This window comes from Harpia harpyja, chromosome 2 (genome assembly GCF_026419915.1).
Source record: "Harpia harpyja isolate bHarHar1 chromosome 2, bHarHar1 primary haplotype, whole genome shotgun sequence".
NCBI classification, from domain to species: Eukaryota; Metazoa; Chordata; class Aves; order Accipitriformes; family Accipitridae; genus Harpia; species Harpia harpyja.
In genome coordinates this window covers 18,393,907-18,417,273 of record NC_068941.1, presented here as the reverse complement: position 1 = coordinate 18,417,273, position 23,367 = coordinate 18,393,907, and the positions used below count along the sequence as shown (strand labels likewise).

At 36.4% G+C, this 23,367-nt stretch overlaps 1 protein-coding gene across 4 annotated transcripts in view; it reads right to left on the bottom strand.

Moving 5' to 3' along the window:
- Window positions 1–465: 465 nt before the first annotated feature.
- DCLK2 (doublecortin like kinase 2) overlaps window positions 466–23,367 on the bottom strand; it is a 94,784-nt gene continuing 71,882 nt past the window's right edge. For 2 of the 4 annotated variants that reach the window (XR_008232765.1, XR_008232763.1), the window contains 10 exons: window positions 20,668–20,725; window positions 16,813–16,932; window positions 14,912–15,058; window positions 12,533–12,666; window positions 11,116–11,193; window positions 9,421–9,517; window positions 7,442–7,522; window positions 6,147–6,263; window positions 4,977–5,059; window positions 1,193–1,362 (listed from right to left, as the gene is read on the bottom strand). Coding sequence is in view for 2 of the 4 variants with exons in the window: in XM_052772203.1 (XP_052628163.1) it covers window positions 1,141–1,362; window positions 6,147–6,263; window positions 7,442–7,522; window positions 9,421–9,517; window positions 11,116–11,193; window positions 12,533–12,666; window positions 14,912–15,058; window positions 16,813–16,932; window positions 20,668–20,725 (1,054 nt within the window). In the remaining 2 variants the exon portion in view is untranslated. Of the gene's footprint in view, window positions 1,363–4,976; window positions 5,060–6,146; window positions 6,264–7,441; window positions 7,523–9,420; window positions 9,518–11,115; window positions 11,194–12,532; window positions 12,667–14,911; window positions 15,059–16,812; window positions 16,933–20,667; window positions 20,726–23,367 lie in introns of all 4 variants that reach the window. The other 2 variants (XM_052772203.1, XM_052772213.1) reach the window with 1 other exon arrangement.

Genomic DNA, 23,367 nt, shown 5'->3' with positions numbered 1-23,367 from the left:
TAAGAAAGAAAATGAACTATGACCAATTCGTAAGAACGAGCAAAGGAAAAGCATAAGCTGAATACATACTATATTGAACTAAGCATTATGGTAAAGATAAAACCTCATCTATCTTGTGACTGCAGATTAAGGATAGCTGCTCCCCAATCCTTGTTTCCAGTGCCTGCACCAGGTGAATAGGGGGATAGCACTGACAAACCTCTGATAGCTATTGATGGCAGCTATTTATAGTAGCTCCTCTATCAGCTCACCCTAGAACTAGGAACTGCTCCATTCATCCTAGCTTAGATAACATGCAGCAGGCTTTCTGTTCACAGGTCCAAAGCAATTTTATTTTATCTAATAGGTAGTCTGACCCTGGAGAAAAGTGTGGATGGGACACTTGTGGTTAGGGTAGAAAATGGCTAGAACAAAAAGGCTTCCTTGACTCCAGTCTTCATTACAAATAAATGTCCAGTGCTCATGTTTACATCCCAAGTCACTTTATTTAAATTCATATTATCTAAACACTACCCTGCAGCCTGCAAGTCAGATAACAAACTTGATGCAAAAACGACCATCATTCCCTCTATTGCCAATGTTTATCTCATGATATTTTACAGTTAGTCCACTAAAAATTTTTTTGTGAAAATTTGCCTCTTCACATTTAGTAGAAACTTGGCTAAAAATAGAGGCACCGGAATAGAAGGTAAATATAAGTTTTCTTCCCTTGTCTTCCTCTCCCACTTTTCTGAGAATCCTCATCAGAAGAACAGAACAGGGCCTGCTTGTAAAGGTGAGGCCAGGTAACTGTTCATCATCTCACTGCTCATATAAAAATATGGTTAGCTACACCATACGTTAGTCTATTTAGAGCCCAAGGCTGTGTGAAATGCAGTTAATTAAACTAACACAGATAACTTAAAAAATCATCTAACATTGCCACAATCTTTCCCCTACTGCTGTTCTCAAGACAAGGCAAAGAGCACTCAAAACACATCTTCACTCACCCACTATTAGAAGATCAGTCTCCCATGACAAAGCCTGCCTTGGGCTCGCCACGAGAGGGTGCACGCAAACTGAAAACAAACTGTCATGTGAAATGAAGAGAAATTGTGGCGAGAGTGCAGGGAGCTTCAGTTGGGTTTGGTTTCATCAGTCCTACGCACCAGGCTGATCCCCAGCAAACTCGGGAGATACTGAGGCAGGGAGTGTGGGGGATCTGAGTGGCTCAGAAGCAGCAGGGAAGAGGGTCTTGGACCCAGCCACACGAGGATCATCAGCTGCAGCAGTAATTGCAGAAATTTTCTCCATTCCAGCTCTACCAGAGTCCTGACAGCGCTTGCTGCAGAAAATCTGACTCTCTTTATCTAGAGCTGTGTTCTAAAAACAAACAAAAAAAAACCCAAGGCAAAATATGAAAAGAGCAGTTAAATCAAAACCCTGTCTTAAGTGTTAAAACAATCTACAAGACATTAAGTGCATGCATTAGAGCCAGAAAAAAAGGAGAAATACAATTAGAAATCTTATGTATAATTAATTGTAGTGTTTTGTGGTGTTGAATTTGGAAAACATATGGAAAACTCATCTTCCAGACATATGTTTGCCATGATGGTGCGAGTTCAAAATTTTGTCTTGCAAGTCTGATGTGGAAAAAAAAATGACGAGTGGTTATGATACAGCAGGAACTCTTCATACTAGCTATTAGCAAAATTTATGTACCTGTGTTTTTGCAGACACAAGGAATCACATGATGCTTAGTGAAAACTTAATACATTTTTCTGTAACAAACCACATGGTACAGAAATGTATCTGTTTGTGAAGATGACAGATGAAAACCTAATGATTTTTTCCTATATTAAAGAAAAGGGTTTACTTTTCTGCTTGAGAGTAGGCAAATGACCTCTTACGAAGCTGACACGGTAGCAAAAAATGTATCATTTCTGAATATTATACTTAAAAATTAGTTTACTGGAGAAGAAAGTAGCAGGTTAGAATGAAAACTGAGAACTCTGTAGTGCAGTAGGTGGATTATCTGCAGTATGTGGTGTGTCTGCTGAAGCTGACAACTTTCATACCCTCTGAAGGATACTGCAAGTTATATTAAACAACAGTGCAATGTTTAATTGCTAGTGGAATGTCTAAAGTGACCTAGAGAGAAATGTAGTAGTTCCTGTGTCAAAAATATATGTCAAAATTGCTTTCTAAGACTTGGAAGGACAGCGCAATTGGTATTGTTTCACAGTTAGAAGGCTGATACTGATCATTATAAATGCATATACTTCCTGGCTTAACTATTTACTTTATGGAAGACCTTCAAGTACGAGTGGTAATACAGATTAATTAAGTTCTTTGTAGTTTATTCAGTTATGTACAATGGTGCAAGGTACACGGGTCATGTACATCTTGGGCTTTCTACAGTAATCCACAAATGTGTGACACTTGAACTGAGGAGCAGAGCACAAATACATGTTTCACCTTTGTGGCATCCCCTGCATATGTATGTGTAAGCATTATACAAGACTGTTATGTGGAATTCATATTTTGAGCTGGGATGTGCTAACTGTAAAGTAAGGTCAGGTTCTCTGCCTTTTCTTTAGCAATTTCTTCTTTTGATTGCTCAGGAGGACTTGCTTTACTAATGTGAAAATTTCTATGTATTCTTAGTGGAGTTTGTTTAATACGCTTCACTAAAATATGTGGGTTTAGATACTGAAATAATTTTCTGATACAAGTTAAATTTAGCATGTATTTTTTTTCAGATGTGGTTTATTGCATCAAAGTCATCAAAGACAGCAGAAATAAGGTACTTATCCTCTTTTTTCCAAACTGATCATATAGCTTGGTAGTGAAAACTTATTTCATTATGTGGTACCTGAATTCAAATTTCTCTTTTACCTGACGTGGCAGAGAGAGCTGGACTAGTAGCTCCGATTTCTCAAATAGAGGACTTCTAGAATTTGTAGGTGGGTTGTTCTGGAACAAGACGGTGTTCTGTCATACAGATGGTGGGTTGTTCTGGAATCAGCCTCACTCAGACTCTTCCACTGAAACTATTTTATTTTGTATAATGATATGGCTGTGTGCTGGGGCAAGGGAGGTAGCAAGCAGCCTCATGATACCCCTCCTCCCCCAGTTCCCAAAAAGAAAAGTTTTAAGTATTTTGAATTCAGGGTGTTTTGGTTTTTGGTGGTGTTTTTGGTTTTGTTTTTTTTTTTTTTTTTTAATTGAGTTACAACATTAGTCTACATGCATACAGGTACAAGGAGAAAATTCAGTAGTACACAATTGAATTCTCTGCTACTACTAATCAACTCTGCAAATGGGGCATGCAGGGAAATGACTAACTGAACTGTATCTAGGCTTTTGAGATTAGCTATGATGTGCAGGAGTTTTCTTATTATCAAAGTAGCTGCTATGCTGGCAGGATTACATTTCCTCTTGCTTGCTGGAAAAAGAGTTGTGAATAAACAGGTATCTGCTATTCCAGTGGCAGGATAAGTTATTTAAAAGGGAAAGGAAATGCTTTCAGTTCATGCTGATGGTGATTTCTCCTGTCCTGTCTTCACAGCAGCCTTTGATAGTTGTCACACCTTGCACATAGCAATACATACCTATGTAATGCAATTTAGGATTTTTTTTTTTTTAAAGATTGAAGAGGAGGCTTAATTTTACTGTTGCTAAGTAAGAATGGTTTTTATTAATGTAGGACTGATTGCCTTCTGACTAGCCCTGTGATACCATAAAGGCTGAAGTGATAGTTAAAATTTTTATTTTAAATGGAAACAATGTTTATTTCAGTGGTTTTGGTTTTTTTGGTTCTGTCTTCATAGATTTCCATCTATTTCTAATTGCTTCTGGATATTGTAAGATACAGACATGCACAAAATTACTCCCAGGGGAATATGTCTGAGGAAGTAAAAAATAGCTAGTTATATCAGTGTTTCCTTAGAATATTTCAAATATACATCACTTAATACGGAAAACTTTTTTGTAAGTGTTTAAAAGATTTTCCTTTACTGTTTTTGTGTGGCTGTAAAGCTCACTCTTTCCACTTCAGACTGGCTGAGTTATTTCTCCTTTCTTCTTGTTAAAAATGGAGAACATGTATTTTTTGTGCAGCAGAACAAAGCATCGCAGTTAGTACGTACCATTGCCTTGGACCTACTCAGAGGAAAGCAATGCAGGCATTGGGAAAGGAGGAAGAAGGAGGGAAGCAAGGGACAGAAACTAGACTTACTTTAAGCAGAACTAACACAATTGCAACAAATTTAGATTTACAGAACAGTTTAAAATTGACAAAAAAAAAAGGTAATGAATTAATAGCAACATGCTTTTAGGGGCAGAAAGAGTCTCCTGTGCAAGAACACTGAAGTAGGTATGTGCAGTTTTACTTATCTGCCACATGATGGTATTATCTGCATTGGCCAGATGACAATATTTGAATGAAGTGATGCTAAAAGGGATTCCATTAAATATGCAGATGGACTGATATAGCAATGCACTGCAATACATGAGAATTACAATACTGTGCTTGTCTGAATCTGAATGTTTTTAAGCAATGAGTGCTAGTACAAGTGAAGAACTCAACATGAAGATAACTAAATTTCAATGCTCTAGATAAACCAGGGCAAGAATAACAAATTGGGGGCTTAACCCTCATTAGATTACAGTGTTTTGAACAAGAAATTACTTTTCCCTTCAGCAATAACTGGGAGCTGCATTCAGAAATAATTATGCATTTACATCCTTCCATACCTGTTAGAAGAAAATAAGGCAGGAAAAGGGAAAATGAAAAGTTTTAACAAGGTGCACTTTCCTGGCTGAAGGAATGTCAGTAGCTAACAGAATCAGAAAAAAACCCACACCAATAAGAAGCCAGAAGCTACGCTGTGTCAGAGATCTGAGACAGGCTTAAGTGGCATGCAAGTTGGAGAGGGGCTGAGAGTTAGAATTAAAATTAAGATTGCTCTTATTACATATAGTGCATTTTATACCAGTTTTCAGCTTCAGGCTTATCCATAGTCTCAACAGTATAAAGAATGAAGCTCTGAAGTCCCTCTCAAACTGTCAAGTCAAACTGTCAAATGAAATGTAGACAACAGCATGAACCTGAAATCCATTTTCTGACTTCTCTCATTTTTATTTTTATGTTACCACTTTTCCTACATTTAAATCTTTGGCCTATTTAATTCCACATAAATGTATTTGCAAAAGCATGTATGTATGCAGAAACATTATTTAAATTTACCTACTTTCAGATGATTAAAACAATTCTTTGTTAATAGAAGTGGGGTGGACTTTGAAAGTAATTAATACTAATGGGGAGCGGTGGGGGTGGAAATCACTGTTATGTTACTTTCATAGATGGTTTTATTTTTCTTTTAGTAACTGAAGATACTCTTTGTGCGCAGTGTCCATCCTTGCATTAGACAAGAATGGACCACAATAAGAACAGAATAGCAGCTCAATCTCTATAGCAGTTGCATCTTCTCTGTAAATGTGACTGGTCAATTACAAGTGCAGTTCTGAGTACTGGTAGCAGTAAACTCCATTTCTTCTACCATGATTCACACATCTGCCTTCTGGAATTACTGTTTATGTAAGTTCAACTATAGGTCACAGGGTTCCTTTGTATGCTTTGAAGAAAGTTCCCCATTAGGGAACAGAAAAAACATAGAAGGGGTTAGATTGGGACAAAATTAATGTGGTAAACATTCAATAGTATGAAGAAAGTTTCTGAAATGGAGTCTGGTTTCCCAGCAAGCATTGTGTTGAGCAACAGTATGCTCAAGACCAAGTAATACTTGGTCGGGCACAGGGGAAGAGACTACTTAATTAACTAGGTGGTCAGTATGATAAAAAATTACAGTTTTTATAATGAAAGATTTCAAATTGTTAATAAGCTTCATTTCAACATAAAACTACTTAGTGTTTACATGTTTCTGTTTGAAAGCTTGTTTTTATAGCTTAGCTAGCACACTGTGATAGACTTGGTTGCTCTTAAGCGATGATAAGACAATCCACACTATACATAAATAAAGACTAGAATTAGAGACTATTCTAGCTTTGCTTTTGCTATTCTTGCACCACACATGCTCATAGAGCACTGTTAGGAAAATATGCAAAGTATGATATCAATGTATAAAAATGTTCATTTTTCTTACCATGATGACAGAAACCCCAGCAGATGTGTTATTTTGCTTAGGTAGGGTGTTATTAAAGTGCTGCTTCAGTTTACCTGTTACTTCAGCTTGCATATTATTCTCCTGGGAAGCATCATCCTGTATAAGAATAAACACAATATCCAAGTTAGGAAAAAACCAAAAGTATGTTTGAATGTAACTGAGTAAACCAGATTTTTTCTATTATCCTCAGATACTTCCTGCTTTTTAATGTGAAGTAAGCGTTCAGACAGGCAGCCCAAAAGTGAATGCACTCTGCTACATAAGATGCAGTTCAAATGGGTTAAGACAAATTACAGAGGAAAGGAATGTAGCAACCACTGTTTTATGTATGAACTTCTATTTCTTAAAATGCCATGTGGCACTGTATACTTTCAGTCCATTGATTTGTCCCACAATTATAAGCTGCAAGTTTGATTCAAGCATGTTAAAAATAAAAAGCATATTTGTCATTTGGCTTTCTTTTAAATCAGCATTTTAAATGGTTCATCACATCCTAAGTGTGGCAACATTATACAGTACCATAAATACATTTGAGAGGAGCTGTTATGCATAGAAACACTCGTTATAGCTGTCTTCTCTTGTTTGAGGGAAATCCACAGATCATATTCAGTCCCTCTTTTAAAACGTGTGTGGAAATAAACATTGACTATGTACATGTAAATCTAGTATTTATTAATAATGAACTGATTTTAAATCAATAAGCAATGCACTTTGGTGTTCCCCACTGCTGCTGCCCAAAAAGATGAAGGACCTGGCAGCCACCAGCTTAGTGCCTATGTTAAATTAGATATTTTATTTGCTAATTTTATTTGTCTTAGGAAGCTTGAAGTGCTTCAAGAAACATGACATCATACTTTAAGTAGCATTGCAGCAAGTAAGATGCCAACGTGCACAACAGTGCTTCCACATACACATTTTTGAGATGACTGTTTTCTAGGTTGAAAGTGAAATAACAAAAAAGATGACCAAGTCACACATCTGCCTGTTGTGTTATGTTTAAGCAGGGTTGTAGCAACCCCCAGCACCTTCTAATTGCAGTCAGCAAGTGATACCCTCACACTATTCTTTCAGAGCACAGAAGCTAACAGTGCTGTTAGAGCTGAAGCTACCTTCAGACTCTTGCTGTTCTCTTTTATGTAGAAATGGGACTAGTGGTTCAATAAACAGAAATAGGCATAGTAGAAGTGTATTGCTGCTTCTGAAAACTACACTTTAATGGTTAGATTTACAGATTTAATATTGAATTAGAGACAAGTAAAATGTAATTTACTCACTGACACCCAGGGATGGCTTAGGATCTGTGCTGCTGTATATCGGGCTTCTGCATTCACATGTAACATCAGGCTAATTAACTCCTTTATTAAAAAAAAAAAAAGGAAAAAAAAAAAAGAAGAGTTTAAGGAGAGTGGGGAAGGATATTATAATGGAAAACACTGTTGCACCAAGTTCTTCTCAGTGGAATTTTCTTGCTACCTGGGTGAAAGAAAAAACAGCTTGCACTGATACCAGAACCAGTGTCTTTAGCGGAATAAAAACTTCGCCCTTTAGGTTTAAGAGTATGCTGGACAGCATATTTCATATCAACTTCCTTACTGTATTCATGTTTCACTGAGTCTTGAAACCAGATGAAGAGGAAATGTTAAAAAAAAAATCAGCTATAATGTTCCAGTTTGTTCTCTATATATTCATGCAGGTGACCAAAATGAAAACAAACCTGGGACAGATGAGATCCACTATGGGCAAAGTACATGCACATAGTAACAGTACATAAAGAGCACAAATCAGAGGCAAGAAACTGCATCTGAAATTCAAGAAACTGCTGAAATTATTTGAAAACTATGTTCTGTTCTGTGTTGCTCCAGAAGAATAAAAGACATTTAACTCATTTCATCAGCTAAGGATCACCTGGTATAGGAAAAAGCAGATGGATAGAAAGAGAAAAATGCTTAATTCTACTAATTATACATTTAATCTCAAAAGATTTGGTATTGTGGCTTTCATCATATTTTAGAGGCACTAGAGCAGGTGTCTTTAGCTTTATCAAACACTTCCGTGGGCCTTCCATTAACGGTGCCTACAGATACGATAAACCTGAAGAGGTCATTGATACAAAGCAGTCAGTAAAATAATTAAAAAAAAAAAAACAAACCAAAAACCCAAACCAACTTTCATCAGTTGTTTATTCATTCAAGTTTTTTCTCATGCAACTAACAACTAGTTTACTGGTGTAATTCCTGGTTCTACGAGCCTATTAAGACAAATATGTCCCCCTCCCAAATGAACAACTTCATGTACTTGGAGCCAAATCCCCCCTCGAAAAACTTTCATAGCCTCCAAATTGTCAGTCTTCATATTCTTATCAAGAGTATTTAAAGAAGATTGTTCATCACTTCTTCAGTTTTGGGAAATGGCTTCTTCAGGCAGATAGTAACATACCTAAGTGAGAGGTTTCTCAACCGGCCAAGTTATTTAGTCTGTGTAAGTCTGAAGTGAAAAGTCACCTTTAGTACCAAGATCGACAGCCTTGTTTGTTCAGAATGCATGTCTGGAAGAGCATGAGATGATTGGGGCTTGGGAAATGTTGGCAAATGGATAAACAGCCATTGGGAAATGCAGAAAAAAAATGCAACTTCTCATTGGCTGGATAACAAATAATCTCCACTTGCTAATTAGAGTCCTCAGATATCATGCAGAGTACGTTACTGAATTAGCTTGAGAAGTGGGGCTTAAAAGGTGGAACCTTTATCCTGCAGACAATCATTTTAAACACAAATGGCAATGATAACATAAGAACTATTAGCAATGGCAAATCAAGCTGGCTGCATCTTTTGAAAAGAAGTTCTAATAACTGGCTCAAGTAAAATAGGAACAAATTATGTCAATTGCATTCAGTCCACAAAATAATAATTTTTCTTTTTTAGAAGAGATAGGAGGGAAAAATTCAGAGACACTTATTTTACAGCTGAAGCACTGAACCTGCTATAATAGTCCATCATTAAGTAAACTGAATAGCATGTGATGTTCACTGAATGCAATTGGCATTCTGCCACACTTACTTACTCAGACAATAACATGATGGCCTGCAAAACCTGAGCTTTCATCAAGCACTGTTAAGCTAGCTAACTAAAAAGGCACAGCAGCTGGAAGTGGGTAAGAGTCTGTTCTGAATGTTCTATTCTGCCTTTCCAACAGAGCAGAGTCTTTTCAGTGGCTTGTCAGAAACACTATTTCAGGTTGGAAAACATATCAGTACCTTTGCTGAATCAGTGATATTATCCCAGTAGGGAGAAGGAAATTCCAGCTTCCCAACAAGTATCTGATCAAAGAGGTCTTCCTGAAGGTTGTTTTCACTGTAGAACAGCAGTAATGAAAAAGATAATGAGAAAGAAGAAAATTTGTCATGTGAATTTTTAACTTGATTTGGGGATGGAACAGAAATTATGTTATATCAACTACTATAAATGCATAATTTGCAAGTTCATACAGTGGCAGCACTTCTGAGGTGTTTGCCATAGTTACGCTGTCAGGAGCGATGAGAACAGAAAAACTAATATATTGAGGTGAAAAATATGTATTGAAGTGACCGGAATTCCACTGGAATAGGGACCACATATCTAACATACAGGAACAGGAAAGGTAGTTAAAAAATAAGTCACTTTGCAGCCTAGTTCTAAAGGACTTGCTAGAGAAAGCATATGATAGGGGGAAGAAGTGTAGAGAAATGAGCCTCTTCTGTTAAACTATCACAACAGGAGAATTTTCAAAATCCAAAGGGGAAATATGGAAAACACGATACATTTAGTTTACTGAATATTGTATTCAATATCAGGCTACTGATATTGAAAGAATAACTGCTTTTGTATCAAACCCATGGTATCATGAATATTCAGGGACCAATGGCAGTGGGTTTTTTGGTTTTTAACTTCTCTTAGTTACCCCTAGCCACTTTGAACATCCACCCAACCTATTTCTGTAATGAACAATTTACCTCTTGGCTTGGTTTTGCAATAAGTATTTATTAACCTTGGTTAAGACCTGATTCTAATAGCATGGTATGGATATACTCCATGCCCAGCCCCCAAACTCTATTTGAAGCAATTGCCATCTGTTTGTAGAATATATCTTTCAAAACATGTTTTCAGTTTTAAACATGAACTAACCACATGCAAAAAACCAATACCTAAACTAAATGATAATTTTTCCATTGACAATTGTTTATATTGTATTCTTTGCAAAATATTCTTATTCAGTCTGGTGAGTTTTAGTTACAAACTAAGTATTTTGCTGTAAAAATGGACAAACAGACTGTGCACAAATAACTTATAAGTTAAGAGGAGAATTCCCTATTAAAATGTGCCAATTCCCTCTCATTCCCTGGCAAAAAAATTGCTGAGGCACAAAGCATATCCATTTGATTTTTAGTAGAACTCATACATATTGTGACATTGAGTAGCAAGAATCATGTTTGCAAACTCCATCGCTCATATGACACTTATCAAAAAGATTAACAAGGCTAAAAATGCAACATAAGCAAATTCTTCCCTTCACCTCAGTTTTGCCATTAACCTTCACCCTCAACACTACAAACCAGTAAGCTGCTGTGTCCAAACAGAAACACTAGAGGGCAAAGTATACACGTTCATTGAACTGCTATACACATAGCAGACAAAAGGAAAAGAAACTATGCCCTCACACCACCATATCCCTCCACACAGCAGTAAACCAGTTGCTCCCTTAGAAAAAGAAGTAAAATTCATCCCAAAACCGACAAGAGGAACATGTGAAAACAATTTTAAAAAAGAACAAAAGGGTAAAGAAAATGTGTCAATCTATCTGATCAATTTTTTTCCCCCAAGATGAGATCTCCCCTTCAGGGAGATAGGTAAGACTCGCTTAGAAAGAACTTGGTTCTTTACTATTTTTCCCTTTGACATACAGGAATACTCACCTGCGAAATGGTGGAAATCCACATAACAGTATGTATGTGATCACACCTGCAGCCCAGATATCCACCTTTAAGCCATATCTGAGAAAACAAGACTGCGTTACTTGTGCTGGATTAAAAAAAAGTCATTCCAATCAAATGATTACATTTACATGAATATATATTGTTACATGTATATATATTGAATATATATATATGTTCTAAGCTACTTGCTGATGATGTGGAAATGTATTTTATACCTAAGCATCATTTTACTTAGCATCCTTCACAGTCTTTAGGAAACCATGATAACATCATTTTTCATTGATTTCCACCCCCCCCTCCCCCCCCCCCCCGCATAAGCCTCAAGGCTCTCCAGGGTCTTCTGAATACAGATTCAATTCAGTATCAAGGTTTCCCAATCCAGAATCACTAATGATAAAAGACAAGGATGTGCTTTCTCAGTTCCCATATTGGAGTAACTATCTCTAAGGTTATCATATGTTGCTAAGCAACAAGAAAGATACCAATTCTCCAGTCTCTTGAGTGAGTAACAGAGGGAAAAAGAACTGCACTTTTCTTTTAAAGCACAGAAATTAAAACACTAGAGGTCAAAAAGAGGCCTTTCCCATTCTTTTCTATCCAGCAGATTCAGTTTGTCAAGACGTAAAACATGCAGATGAAGTGCCCTTTGATGTTTGAGCTCACTGCAGCTGTGAAATATTTCTCCATATGACAAATGCACTGAACAATGCTTGAAACAATACAACAAACCTCCCTCCATTATGAAGACCAAATTCAGAATGGTCACAGGTATGTCAAGAGTCAGCTAGCATGGAATGGATGTCTAATAGGTCTAAAAGGAAAGACGACTTGTGAAATTCTACCATTTTACCAAATTATTTTGTATTTATACAACCATGTGTTAAATTCAGGAAAATGGGGTTGTTTAATAAACCAACAGTTATCAAATAGCATGTGTCACCCAAACAGGATCACTTGAATCAACGTGATCTAATTAGACCTGCTCTGAGAACAGGTTTAGACTAGGTGACCTCTAGAGTCTCTTCCAATATAAATTATTCCGTTTCTAACAAACATGAACACTGTGTTTTGCTTGTCTGTTCTGCCCCAGGCAGCTGCCACAGCTGGTACAATGGGCACTGAATGGTGAGGTGAGGCAGGGAACATAAACCAAGAAACTCTACTGTGCCAGCGCTGATCCTAGGGAGATGGTAAGGAGACAAAGGTGAATTCTGGGAGTAGGGTGAGCAAGGAAGCTGGCCTCTTCAAGGAACTGAATGATGCCTGTTTTCTCATAGATGGTTTGGTTACAAAAATACGGCGGACCATCCTATTAGAGCATTCTAGTTCTTACAACAGTTAGGAGCTACCTGCCAAAAATAACTGGTTACAAGACTTATGTCTTAGTCATCCTCACCCTGTCTCTGCAATGATTTCTGGAGCCACATATGTGGGTGTACCACAGACGGTATATAAAGGTCCTTCAACCACAGTTGCCAGTCCAAAGTCTCCTAACTTCAAAGACTTGGTTCCATCTGGATATTCACATACCTAGAATCAGCAAAATAAAAACAGAATGAGGAGGAGAACATCTGCATTTTTTAGATGCTTTAATTTGTTTGGAAAATAATAATCATCGCACCAAGAAGATGGGAAAAAGAGGTAACTTCCACAGCCCTGTAGGGAAAGAAGAGAAAAATGGTATGACCATTGATTGCCACAGTGTGGCTGGAGCTAGTGTTCAACCGAGCTGTCTGGTAGCTATGTAGGTCAGACCATGATATAGCCTCAAGCAACTAGAGAGGGAAAAGAAAACCCAATCCTAGAATGCTGAGAAGTTTTAAATGTATTAAGAAAAATATAATACTATGCTTCCATTTGATGAGTTTAAAATGGGATTGGCAGCTACAGATTTGTTTAACATCTCTCACTAACTTAGCATAAATTTAGTCAGTTAGCGTATTGGATATTTCATTGGCAAATGTCTTCCCTAAGCTTAGTCTAGGCAAGTTCAGTACAAGAGTGAGAAATCTGACTGAGAAGTGTTTAGGTTTCTGTGCAGATCCAAGTGGATCTTACCAAAAGCCCCATAAAGAATCTAGCACATCTTGTTCTGAGTCATTTTGTTGATGAAAGAAGCTAAATTTTTAACAGAAACAAAAGTGTTATATGACAGTGATAGCAAGAGTAAATCAAACCAGACCAACACCAAAGGAAACATCCCTAATAAATTAATCTGTTTTGTTCTTAAAGTAAAATGTTTATGTCAACATGATTTCAATGGGATCTAGTTTCTAGAATGTAGGACTCCAGAATCTCCAAAATGGCTGAATTTATTTGGTTTCCTCAAACAACTGAATACTGCCAAGGCAGCAATATCTTCCTTCATTCCCATGTGTAATTCATATCATTAATGGAAACACTTGTTCTCCTTGATATAACACCTTCATATCTTCTATTACTCTTAGTGTTTGTATTTTTAAAAGCATGGCTAGTGAAGACAATGTAATTCAGACAGCTGGATGACCCTGTGCAAAAGAACTAACTACTTGCAATTATAGGTAGCAACTGACAGGAATTATTTGCATTCAATACCAGTATGTTATCTTAACATTCTGCCACTGTCAATCACAGTGAATAAGATTTGCATCGCTTTAGGCTTTCTAGGCAGAAAGGACATTTGTGCCTATTTATAATTGATTCAATCACTAATGAGAGCTTAAAATTTCTTTGGACTGGCTGTGTTTGAAGATGCACCTACTAGTAGTAAGTAAGACTTCCACCTTCATTTTCTTTCTCTTAAGTGCCATGTTGGTGTGACTACATTTTCCAGGAGAAGCCCCCCGCCCTGCTTCCTTTTGCTAAACAATCTCATTTATTTGAGGCCTTATTTAAATTGCTAAACACTGTCAGTAGAATTAGTTGGGAAAGAATTGACTATTAATTGGAAAATATTTTCAGCTTATAGCCCTATCCTTGTAATAGTTCAAAATCCGGCCTGGGATAAGCCATGACTCCTACTCTAGATGCAAGCTCATTAAACAGGATTGAGAAACGCCTACCAAGTGTTAATGAAAGCTACTAGCATTCCTGACTACAGTAGCTCAGGCAGGGGACATTATGGCCCTGTTTGTTCAGTGCACAACACGTAATATCTAATACCCAATATGTAATATGTAAGTATAACCTCTGTGTATAAGCAAGATAGCATGCTGTTCCCATTCTGTGAACTGTAGTCTAAGCAGTTCCCAAAGCAGACTTCATGGTAATTCTTGTCAACACAGCTATTTTATGTCTGTGCTGAAAACAAAAGTAGTCAGTCCCCTAGGACAAAATAAATGTATGTACAGAGTTAATTCATGGCTAGAATAGTGGTAAATCGTCAGAAAGATGCTCCTACTATGACAGTGAAAGAAAAAGAAAAAAAAATTGCTTGAGATAACCATATGATCATTCAAAGAAATGGCACTCAGCCCACCTTTTCTCCCACTTGCAAACTATAATAAATAATTCATCAACATAGCTTTAAAATTCATTGTTTTGTGAGACAATACTCCTGCTTATCCAAATGGCAGCCAATCAAAATGTAAATAAAGATAGGTCTAAGGACAGGTTTGAGCACAGCTCACTTGGGTTATGGTGATTGCTATCTCATGGCAGAAGATTTATTTCATACATACTTACTCTAAATTAATATTCCTGCTGTTCTCTGCTCAGCTCCTTGACATTTATATACAAGCATTTGCATTAATGAGAACAAAGTAAGATAAAATATTAGAAAATAAATGGAACATACCAGGAGATTTTCTGGCTTGATGTCTCTGTGCACAATGTTGAGACCATGAAGGTATTTCAGTGCACTGGCTAGATTGTAAACCATTGCACTCCCATCTCGCTCTGTGTATTTTGTAGAAGAAGTGATAGCATCGAATAGATCTCCTCCCTAAAGTAATGGAAAGATAATAGATCACTACATGAAAAATAATTAAGATGACTGTATTTATTTCATAAAAAAAACCGTGTAAAATCTTCCTGTACGAAAGGCATGCTCAAATGCTTATTAAACAGTAAAAAAATTATTTTGCTGAAAGATGATCTTGTCACGAAGATACCAGACTGGGACTTGGGTCATCTACATTAAATTTTCAACTGTACTCCAGGCTTCTGGTGTCTGAGTTTGGGCAAATACAGCTCTTCTCTGTCTTGATTTCATTCTGTTGATCTTCCTACCTTTGTTCACTCATTTATATTACCTACAGGTACAGGCATACAGTTTCCCTTTTCTTCATCTAATCAATATAATACCTTTACATAGCAAAAAACAGCCCTGATTTTGAGAAAAGCCTAAAGGAATGTGAATTAGCCTAATAATAAAAAGCTTAATGTAAAAAATATTCAGCAATTGTAATGAACTGCAAATTGGAATTTCTGTAGATATTGCAGAAATATCAAATAAATATAGCTGAAGAGGACAAACAACATAAGCATGATCTTTTCCAACCTAAATGATTTTATGATTCTATGACACACCTAGAGTGCAGAACCTACAGGTGATTTCTGAAGTGCCAGTTGTGCAGTCTGATTATAGACGCTCTATTCCTCTTAGAATACATAACAATATGTAAGTGTGTTACTGATGCAGCATTTCCAGTCATTGACACAAATTTTATGTGGGTGTCTCTATGATGGTTACCCTGGATACATCTGTAGGAGTGGGTGGCATTCCAAGCAAGGCAGCAATTCAGGAAATACAGGCCAAGATGGTGGTGTATTAAAATATAAAAAAAATAGTGTCTTAAAACCAAAAAAGCTTCTACTATATAAAAATAACTTCTAGCAAGGAAAAGACATGGATAGGCTACAGAAATTATGAATTCAACAACTACAGACTTTCTTCAGAGTTTCCCAGTCTGGCAACCATTCTAGAAGGGACTCTTGAATCTAGCAATGTTTCAGACAGAAATAAAAAGTCATGATGATGATATATATTATTTGTATCTGACATGCCAATCAAGCTCATGTACAGTGTTGCTGTGTATGTACAGAACACAGACAAGAGAGTGCATAACTAAAACTTGATGCAACTTGTGTTTTTGGCTCACAGGGTGACAGCAAAATGAAGATTTTTGTTTTCTCTATACATGTATGAAAGCAGCATCTATTTTCTGGTGCATTGGAAATAAGATGAGTGAATGTTTGATATAAGCAAAACACGTGAGATTTTTTGAGTTTTATTTTGCTGGACCATAAACACTTGAGTTTAAACTATTTGTTATATCTATTGTCTACTAAGATAAATTAATTAAAAAGAATTTGTTTCTTTAAAGCAAATTATTAAATAAAGATATTAGTGAAATAAATGCAGGTGTTCTGTCAGTAAATGCATATCGCTATTACCCCCACATATTGTAAACATGAGATAAAAACCATTATCCACTTCTCTCTAGACTGCACATATTGCAAAATTACCTCAGATCTGTGTAAGTAGTCTAATTACAACTGAAGAGATGTAAATTCCATTAATATAACTGAGGGACAAGAGTATTTGCATGATTAAAAATGCAGGTTGCCACTGAAATCTTATCTCAGTTATCACTGATTATGTCTCCCAAGATTTTAAAGTTCCTAGATACTTCTCAATTTCACACCAACACAGAGAATTTAAAAAAAAAAAAAAAAAAGTCTCCTTAGTCTTACCTTGACCAGTTCCATCACCAGGTAGAGTTCTGTTGGGGTGTCCATTTCCTCTATAAGCATAATGATATTTGGATGCTTCACTCGACGCAGAATAGACACTTCATTTTCAATCAGGTGTTCCTGTTCAGAAAAGAGGACGGAAGTTTATCTGAATAGACGTGAAATTGCCAATTCACTTTTCCTTTGATCAGCTGACCACTGATCACTTGATCAGTGATCACCCTTTTTGCTGTTTAATTTATATAGTAGAGGGTTGTTGTCAAATGCTGGTTTTTAACTTGCATTTTAGCCCAACTGTACATCATCATTGACCATGTTTAATTTAAAATTAAATTAAAATACCATATTTCATACACATAACCAATGAGATAGCTCTGAAAAAAGACCCCAGAACATGACAGCAAATCAGGAAGTGCAGATTATATTCTTATGTGGGTATTATGAGGTAAAATTAAGTTCAGAACCCCACCGCCCCGAGCTGGATCTTTGTAACCTCCCACCCCCAATCAATAGTTATCATGTTCTTGATCCTCTCCAGCCTTCACCTCTCATTTAGTGTAGGTTACTCAAGGACAGATTACCTAGGATTTATGTTCAAGGACTTTATTTTTTAAAAAAGTTGTGGATTATAGAGATGAAAAATATTATAACTGCTTTGGTTATGGATTTCAGTTCATTTTATAGGTATGTTCACATTTACAGTCTGCAAACTATGTAATAGCTCAGCTAAGTCTTTGTAGCTCCAACAGTTTAACAGCACACAGATTGAGTTTAATTTCCCCTTCCCCATACTTCTGAGGAAGTAATGGGTTTCAGGAACAAATTAGTTCCAGAATGTTTTGTTTTCTAGAACATCTTAGCATTTGGTTAACATGGAGAGCGAAGAAAATTACATGCCCCTTTCATGTGAAGAATGATTTGCATTTTCCTTTATAAATATTGGAATACAGATATTGTATTTAGCTTCACTGCAAAATAAGTAACAATGCTTGCATAAAATACTAGTTTCCTTACACTTTGGCAGATAACAAATCTTGTCACTGGACTTGGAACTTATTCATGTTTAATGCACTGATTAGTAGCATGCACTTCATGCATCTGTGAGCAGAGCACTAGAAGTAGCTGTGATCTGCTGTGCATAGGCAGTTTTGCCAAAGCTTTATGTGGCTATGTAACTCAGAAACCACATGCCATTTGTGCATCTCATTTCGTGAGAATATGGTGCGGCATATACGGGTTAAACAGTCACACCTTTGAAATTCAGTTTGAAAGAGCATCAATTGTCATTCTGAACAAACATATGTCTGATCCAAGCAAAGTGCTCTGGAGAAAAAAAACAAACAAACACGAAGCAATTTTGTTAAACACAATGCTGAATCTCATCAACAGACAAAAGTGAACAGCCACAGCATACTAAGACTTATGGATGGAAGCCTATAAATTCAAAACTAGCATTAAGAGTCCAAGCAAAAACTAGAATCTTATTATAGCTTTTTCCACCTAAATGACAGATAACATATTAAATTTATTATATCCATTAATTACAACTAAGGCACAATAGCTTTACCTGTGCTTTCTTTATTTCACTTGACTAAATTGTTAATTGATTTAAATAAAGCTCAGGTATAAGTAATGTTTATTTAAAATAAACAGTAATAATATTTTTTTAAAAAGGCTCCAAAATGTTGTTGAGCTACTGTTTTAATACCTGTCCTCAAAATGCTGACTAATATATATAGTTAGTTATTTTCAACCACCCCACTGTTTTTGCTATATTTTGTCATGTAAAAAAATAGTAATTCTCAAACTTGTTGTAATGTTCCCCTAGATAGTGAAATATAGATTTCAGTCTACATTAATATGATTTATTTACAGAGAAATTATTGTATAACTAACATTTAAGCTGCTTGTGGAAAATACACTAATCAATTGGATTCAAGTTTCAGGACATCCAAGATAAACGGCTAAAGAGCAGTGAGCAACATGGAAGTCACGCATATGGCTTGATGGGCCAGATGGGTGATTTTAAGGCAGGGCTTAAAAACATGTGAAACGGAGTAAGGAAGGAGTAAGCTGTAGCAAAATTTAATTATTTTCTTTGTTGGAATTCTTCCTGGACAGTTCTGCCACTGCCCTAACAGGTATAAACATCTTCATAACAACAGTCCTCTGCTTGTACATACACATACATCTGTAAGTAGCTATACAGACACAGGTCCTTTCAAAACTGACAAGTATGCATCCATGGGGTTGATTTTTTTTATTATTTGTTTGTTTTAAAGCAGTGAGAACGATAAATAGAAAATATGTTTAAACTCTGCTGTATAAAATGGATTGTCTATCTCTAGACCATTCTAATTTATGATACCTAAGCAGCTGACTTAGACAAGTAATAAAACACATCTAAAGTTGCAAGCTGTACACATCACCCAAAAGTTTCCTTTTGCAGTGAAACACACTGGGTCACCCTTTCCACAGCCAAAGAAATGGCAACATTTTAATCTCAAAAAGGTAATTCTAGCACTTTTTCTTGTGATTATACATTTTTAAGATTCCTTTCTAACTTTTCCCTTAAATAACATAGAGAATATGAGATAAAGTGATGGGGAGGTGGGAACACTCATCTCCCAGCACCTCATACACAGTTTAAACTCTACATAGATAAAACATTTCTGTTTGAGGACCTCTACTTAAAGCAAGTCATCACAGCAGGTAATGCATTAGTGTACAGTAATATACAGCTCCTCACCACACAAAGAATGTAGGAAAATGTAACAAATCTGTATGACAAGGTCACATTCAGCATTTGGAGCTCTGAATTACACTTCAGAGCAGTTACTTATTGTAATTGACAAAAAGGGTACCTTTGAATTAAAACCCTGACTTGGTTGCAAAGTCACCTCCAGAATCATTTCAGTGCAATCATTTACATAAAAAAATAAGGTGTTTGCATCAAAAAGTCCATCTTTTCGGTCATCCTTGAGAGAATGGCATATTTCCTACTCTCAAAGAGACTTTAATCCAGAGTTTGATTGCTAATTAATACTGTGCCCTCAGTGTTCTTTTAGCTAACATTAAACAATAATCCATTCGATTCATAAGTTCCTCAAGAGCTCTTTTTTTTTAAGGTATTGCAAGCAGTGAAAATAGAAGTATTTTATTTGTTGTTATCTGTTCCAATATTTAGTTTACATTCTTGGCTGTAGGTTGGAGGATTTTTCTTCCTTTTTTAAAATCTCTGTACTTGGGAGGAAGGTGAAGAAGAGGTCTGACACTTTCAGATACTTGCTTTGATTATGTAATGTAACATGAACATCCAGCTGGTCTGCTAGAGAGACAATTTTGGCCTTTTTTTTTTTAGCTTGAATTAAAAAGGCAGTTTAAGGAACCCTTTTGTTAAGAGCCTTTGTTATACAGGATGGTGAAACTACATAAACACAAAGAAATGGTTGAGAAAATTTTTTTCAAATCCATGTTCTGCATATAAAAGGAGCATGTACAGCCATGAAAAGATAAAAATAAGAGGCAGAGAGGGATGGGAATTACATAAATACACATATAGCTGCAAATTCCCTCTCATATTTTACAGATCAAAATCTTTCTAATATACTTTGGACACATATTGGCATTTTCGTTGTTAGTCTAATAAAACAGAAGACTGTTTTTTACTCTATTATCTAGTAGACTAACACTCACTACTTTTATTATTTGCTTCTTGCATACATTATCATCCTGTTAAACAGATATTCTGAAAATAGTCAGAAAACCCAAACACACCCACCATTTATGACTAATGAGCAGCTGCTAGTGCTGTTTCTGCTATTTTTCTTATACATGCAAATTGTTGTACGCTACCTTTCCACAGCATTTAGCCTTGTCTATGATCTTCAGTGCAAACTCCTTTCCTGTGGATCTAGCAAGAAAAATATGAGAACCATTAATTAGAAACTGGTCAACAAATTGTGGCATCATCTGTAAGAATACACATCATCATAACAGAAAGCCTTGACCCATGGAGGTTGCTGGCAGAAAATTCACGGAACCAACTTGATTTTGTTTTTTGTTTTCTCAGCGGCATTTGTACCTTCTGTTTCCCTGACTACCACAACCTAGCTCACTTTGTGTATTAATCCCAGGCTCCAGCTGCAGTTCATTCTTCTGTGACCTGGCACAATTCTCTGTCACTTCTCTAAGGCAACATGCAAAATTTGTCTTGAGCCTTCCGCTTAGTTTTGTTCAACTGGTAGGCTTTAAAGATAAAATCATACACATTTATGTGTAAGTGAGCAGAAGAAAGATTGATACCCTAGTGGAAAAATTCAGTAGGATTCAGCAGAGCTAAAAACCTATAGTTAATTATGGACTAGTCTAAAATCCCACAGAATATATTAGGCACTAATTTTAACCTTTTGTATTTCATTCATTCTTTACTTTTTTTTAGTATTCTATAGAATTCTATAACAGTCATCTAAAGTCCCATGACATTTAAGAGGGTGGTTATATACAAAGTAAAAAGGATTACTGTTTTCAGTAAATACTCTCACAGAAAGGAGCTCTTATTTGCCTTTTGTCTCCAAGAAGGGGAGAAAATGAGAGAAAAAAGCAACACAAATGAATTATCTTTTTTTTTTATCAAAGACAACATTACTACTTGTATTAATGATTAATTAAAAATCACAAGAAAATGCCATAAGACCCTGTTGCTACTATTTTGTGTTGTTTCAGTACCTACAGACTCCATGTGCATCAGAAGACCACTGGCATGTACGGTAAAAAACACTGGAGGCAGTTAAAAAAGCAAAAGTCAGGCATGTTTTTAAACTTCCAGGTTAATTTTCACTATACTTTTGGCATTAGATATAACTAGTCAAAATTAGTACCTTACAAAAAAAGGAACTGAATTAATGATGTCTCGCGTTCCATTTATCCATCAGTGAAAAAATGCAGTAGAGAATCTCTGCTCTGAAAGTGCAGCTGTATCCGCGAGGTTGTCATAGTTACAACCTGATCTGGTCTTTAGATAGAAGTGTTATCTAAATGGTATCTGTGAAATGCCATCCTCTTATATTATAGACCGGATGCAAAATCTACTACAAATACAGTGTGTACACTGATTCAGAATCACAGTTTATGCATTATACTAAATTAAGTGCATTATCTGAAAGCCTGCAACAACTGATCTGCAAAACCCACTTGGTAAACCTTTCGCACTTATGCTATGTAGAAAGAGGAGTTAACATTCACAAAGCCAATTCATCAACCAACTTCAAATCCCTCTTGCAAATGTCCCTTACTATAGCACCCTAGAAAAAACCCTGGATATCATCCACATAATTTGTGTGCTACTACCACTGCCTATCATACATGAGTATTGTCTGACAGGTTTCTGGTACTCTTCTGTCTAGCTGTCAGTGTCCATCTGTTGACTCATGTCTTCATATAAAGACATATAGGTACCCTTTACCCAAAGAGACCATCTTATTCTTTTTGTAGAACAGCTGGTATAATAGGATCCTGGCTCCACAACTAAGGCTTCTAAGCACAACATGATTAGAAATGAAGTATAATAATTAATAGGAATTAAAAGACAAGCATTTATAGTCGGCATCTCCTCTCTCGTTATTATTAGCAACTATTGTATATTTATTTTATATAAAATTCATTTAATAATACTTCACTAAACATAAAGATTGGATCACATACAAAACTAGATTTTTAAGTTTAATTTTGCTTTTTTTTTTTTTTAAATAATTGGAAGGTTGTTTTTCTAGTCCAGTTCCCTCGTTCCAAAAACCACAGATGACATTCTGAAACCCAAGTGACTTAGCAGCCCTTGTCCCATATTCAGTAGAACTTAAGTGATTTCCAAAATGCACGGTCGATATTCCTGAAAATAATAAATTATGTTATCTTATGCTTTCAACCTGTTATTTTTCATGAATGTTGTTCACTCTATAGATAACAAAGGATCTGTGGCCAGTTTCAGGACGCATGGCAAAACACTGAAGCATCATTCAATTTGGTGCCTGTGCCAAAACTTTGGGTTTTTAAACCATGGAAGAGCCTTTGAGAGACAAGGTATGCTGAGGCCTGATGGGATCCATCTGTCCTGATGGGGAAAACGCATCTCTGGGCAAAAGCTGGTGGGGCTGATCAAGAGAGCTTTAAACTAGAATTGATGGGGGAAGGAGATACCAACAGGATTGCAGTAGGTAAGCTAAAGGTTGGCATGGCATTGCCTGAGGATGGCAATGCTAGTGGGAACATTTACACTGCTCCTGGGAGCACAGAGAGCTCAGGAGCATATCTGAAATGCTTGAACACCAACGTACACAGTATGAGAAACAAAGAGGAAGTGTTGGTCAGCTCTCAGAGCTACAATATCATTGGTATTAGTAAGACTTGGTGGAATGAGTCCCACAGCTGCGTGCTGGGATGGAGGGCTACAGGCTGTCTAGGAGGGATAGGCAGGGCAGGTGAGGTGGAGGTGTTGTACTACATGTAAGGGAGAGGTTTGATTGTACAGCCCTTGCAGTTAGTGATGATGTAGCTGAC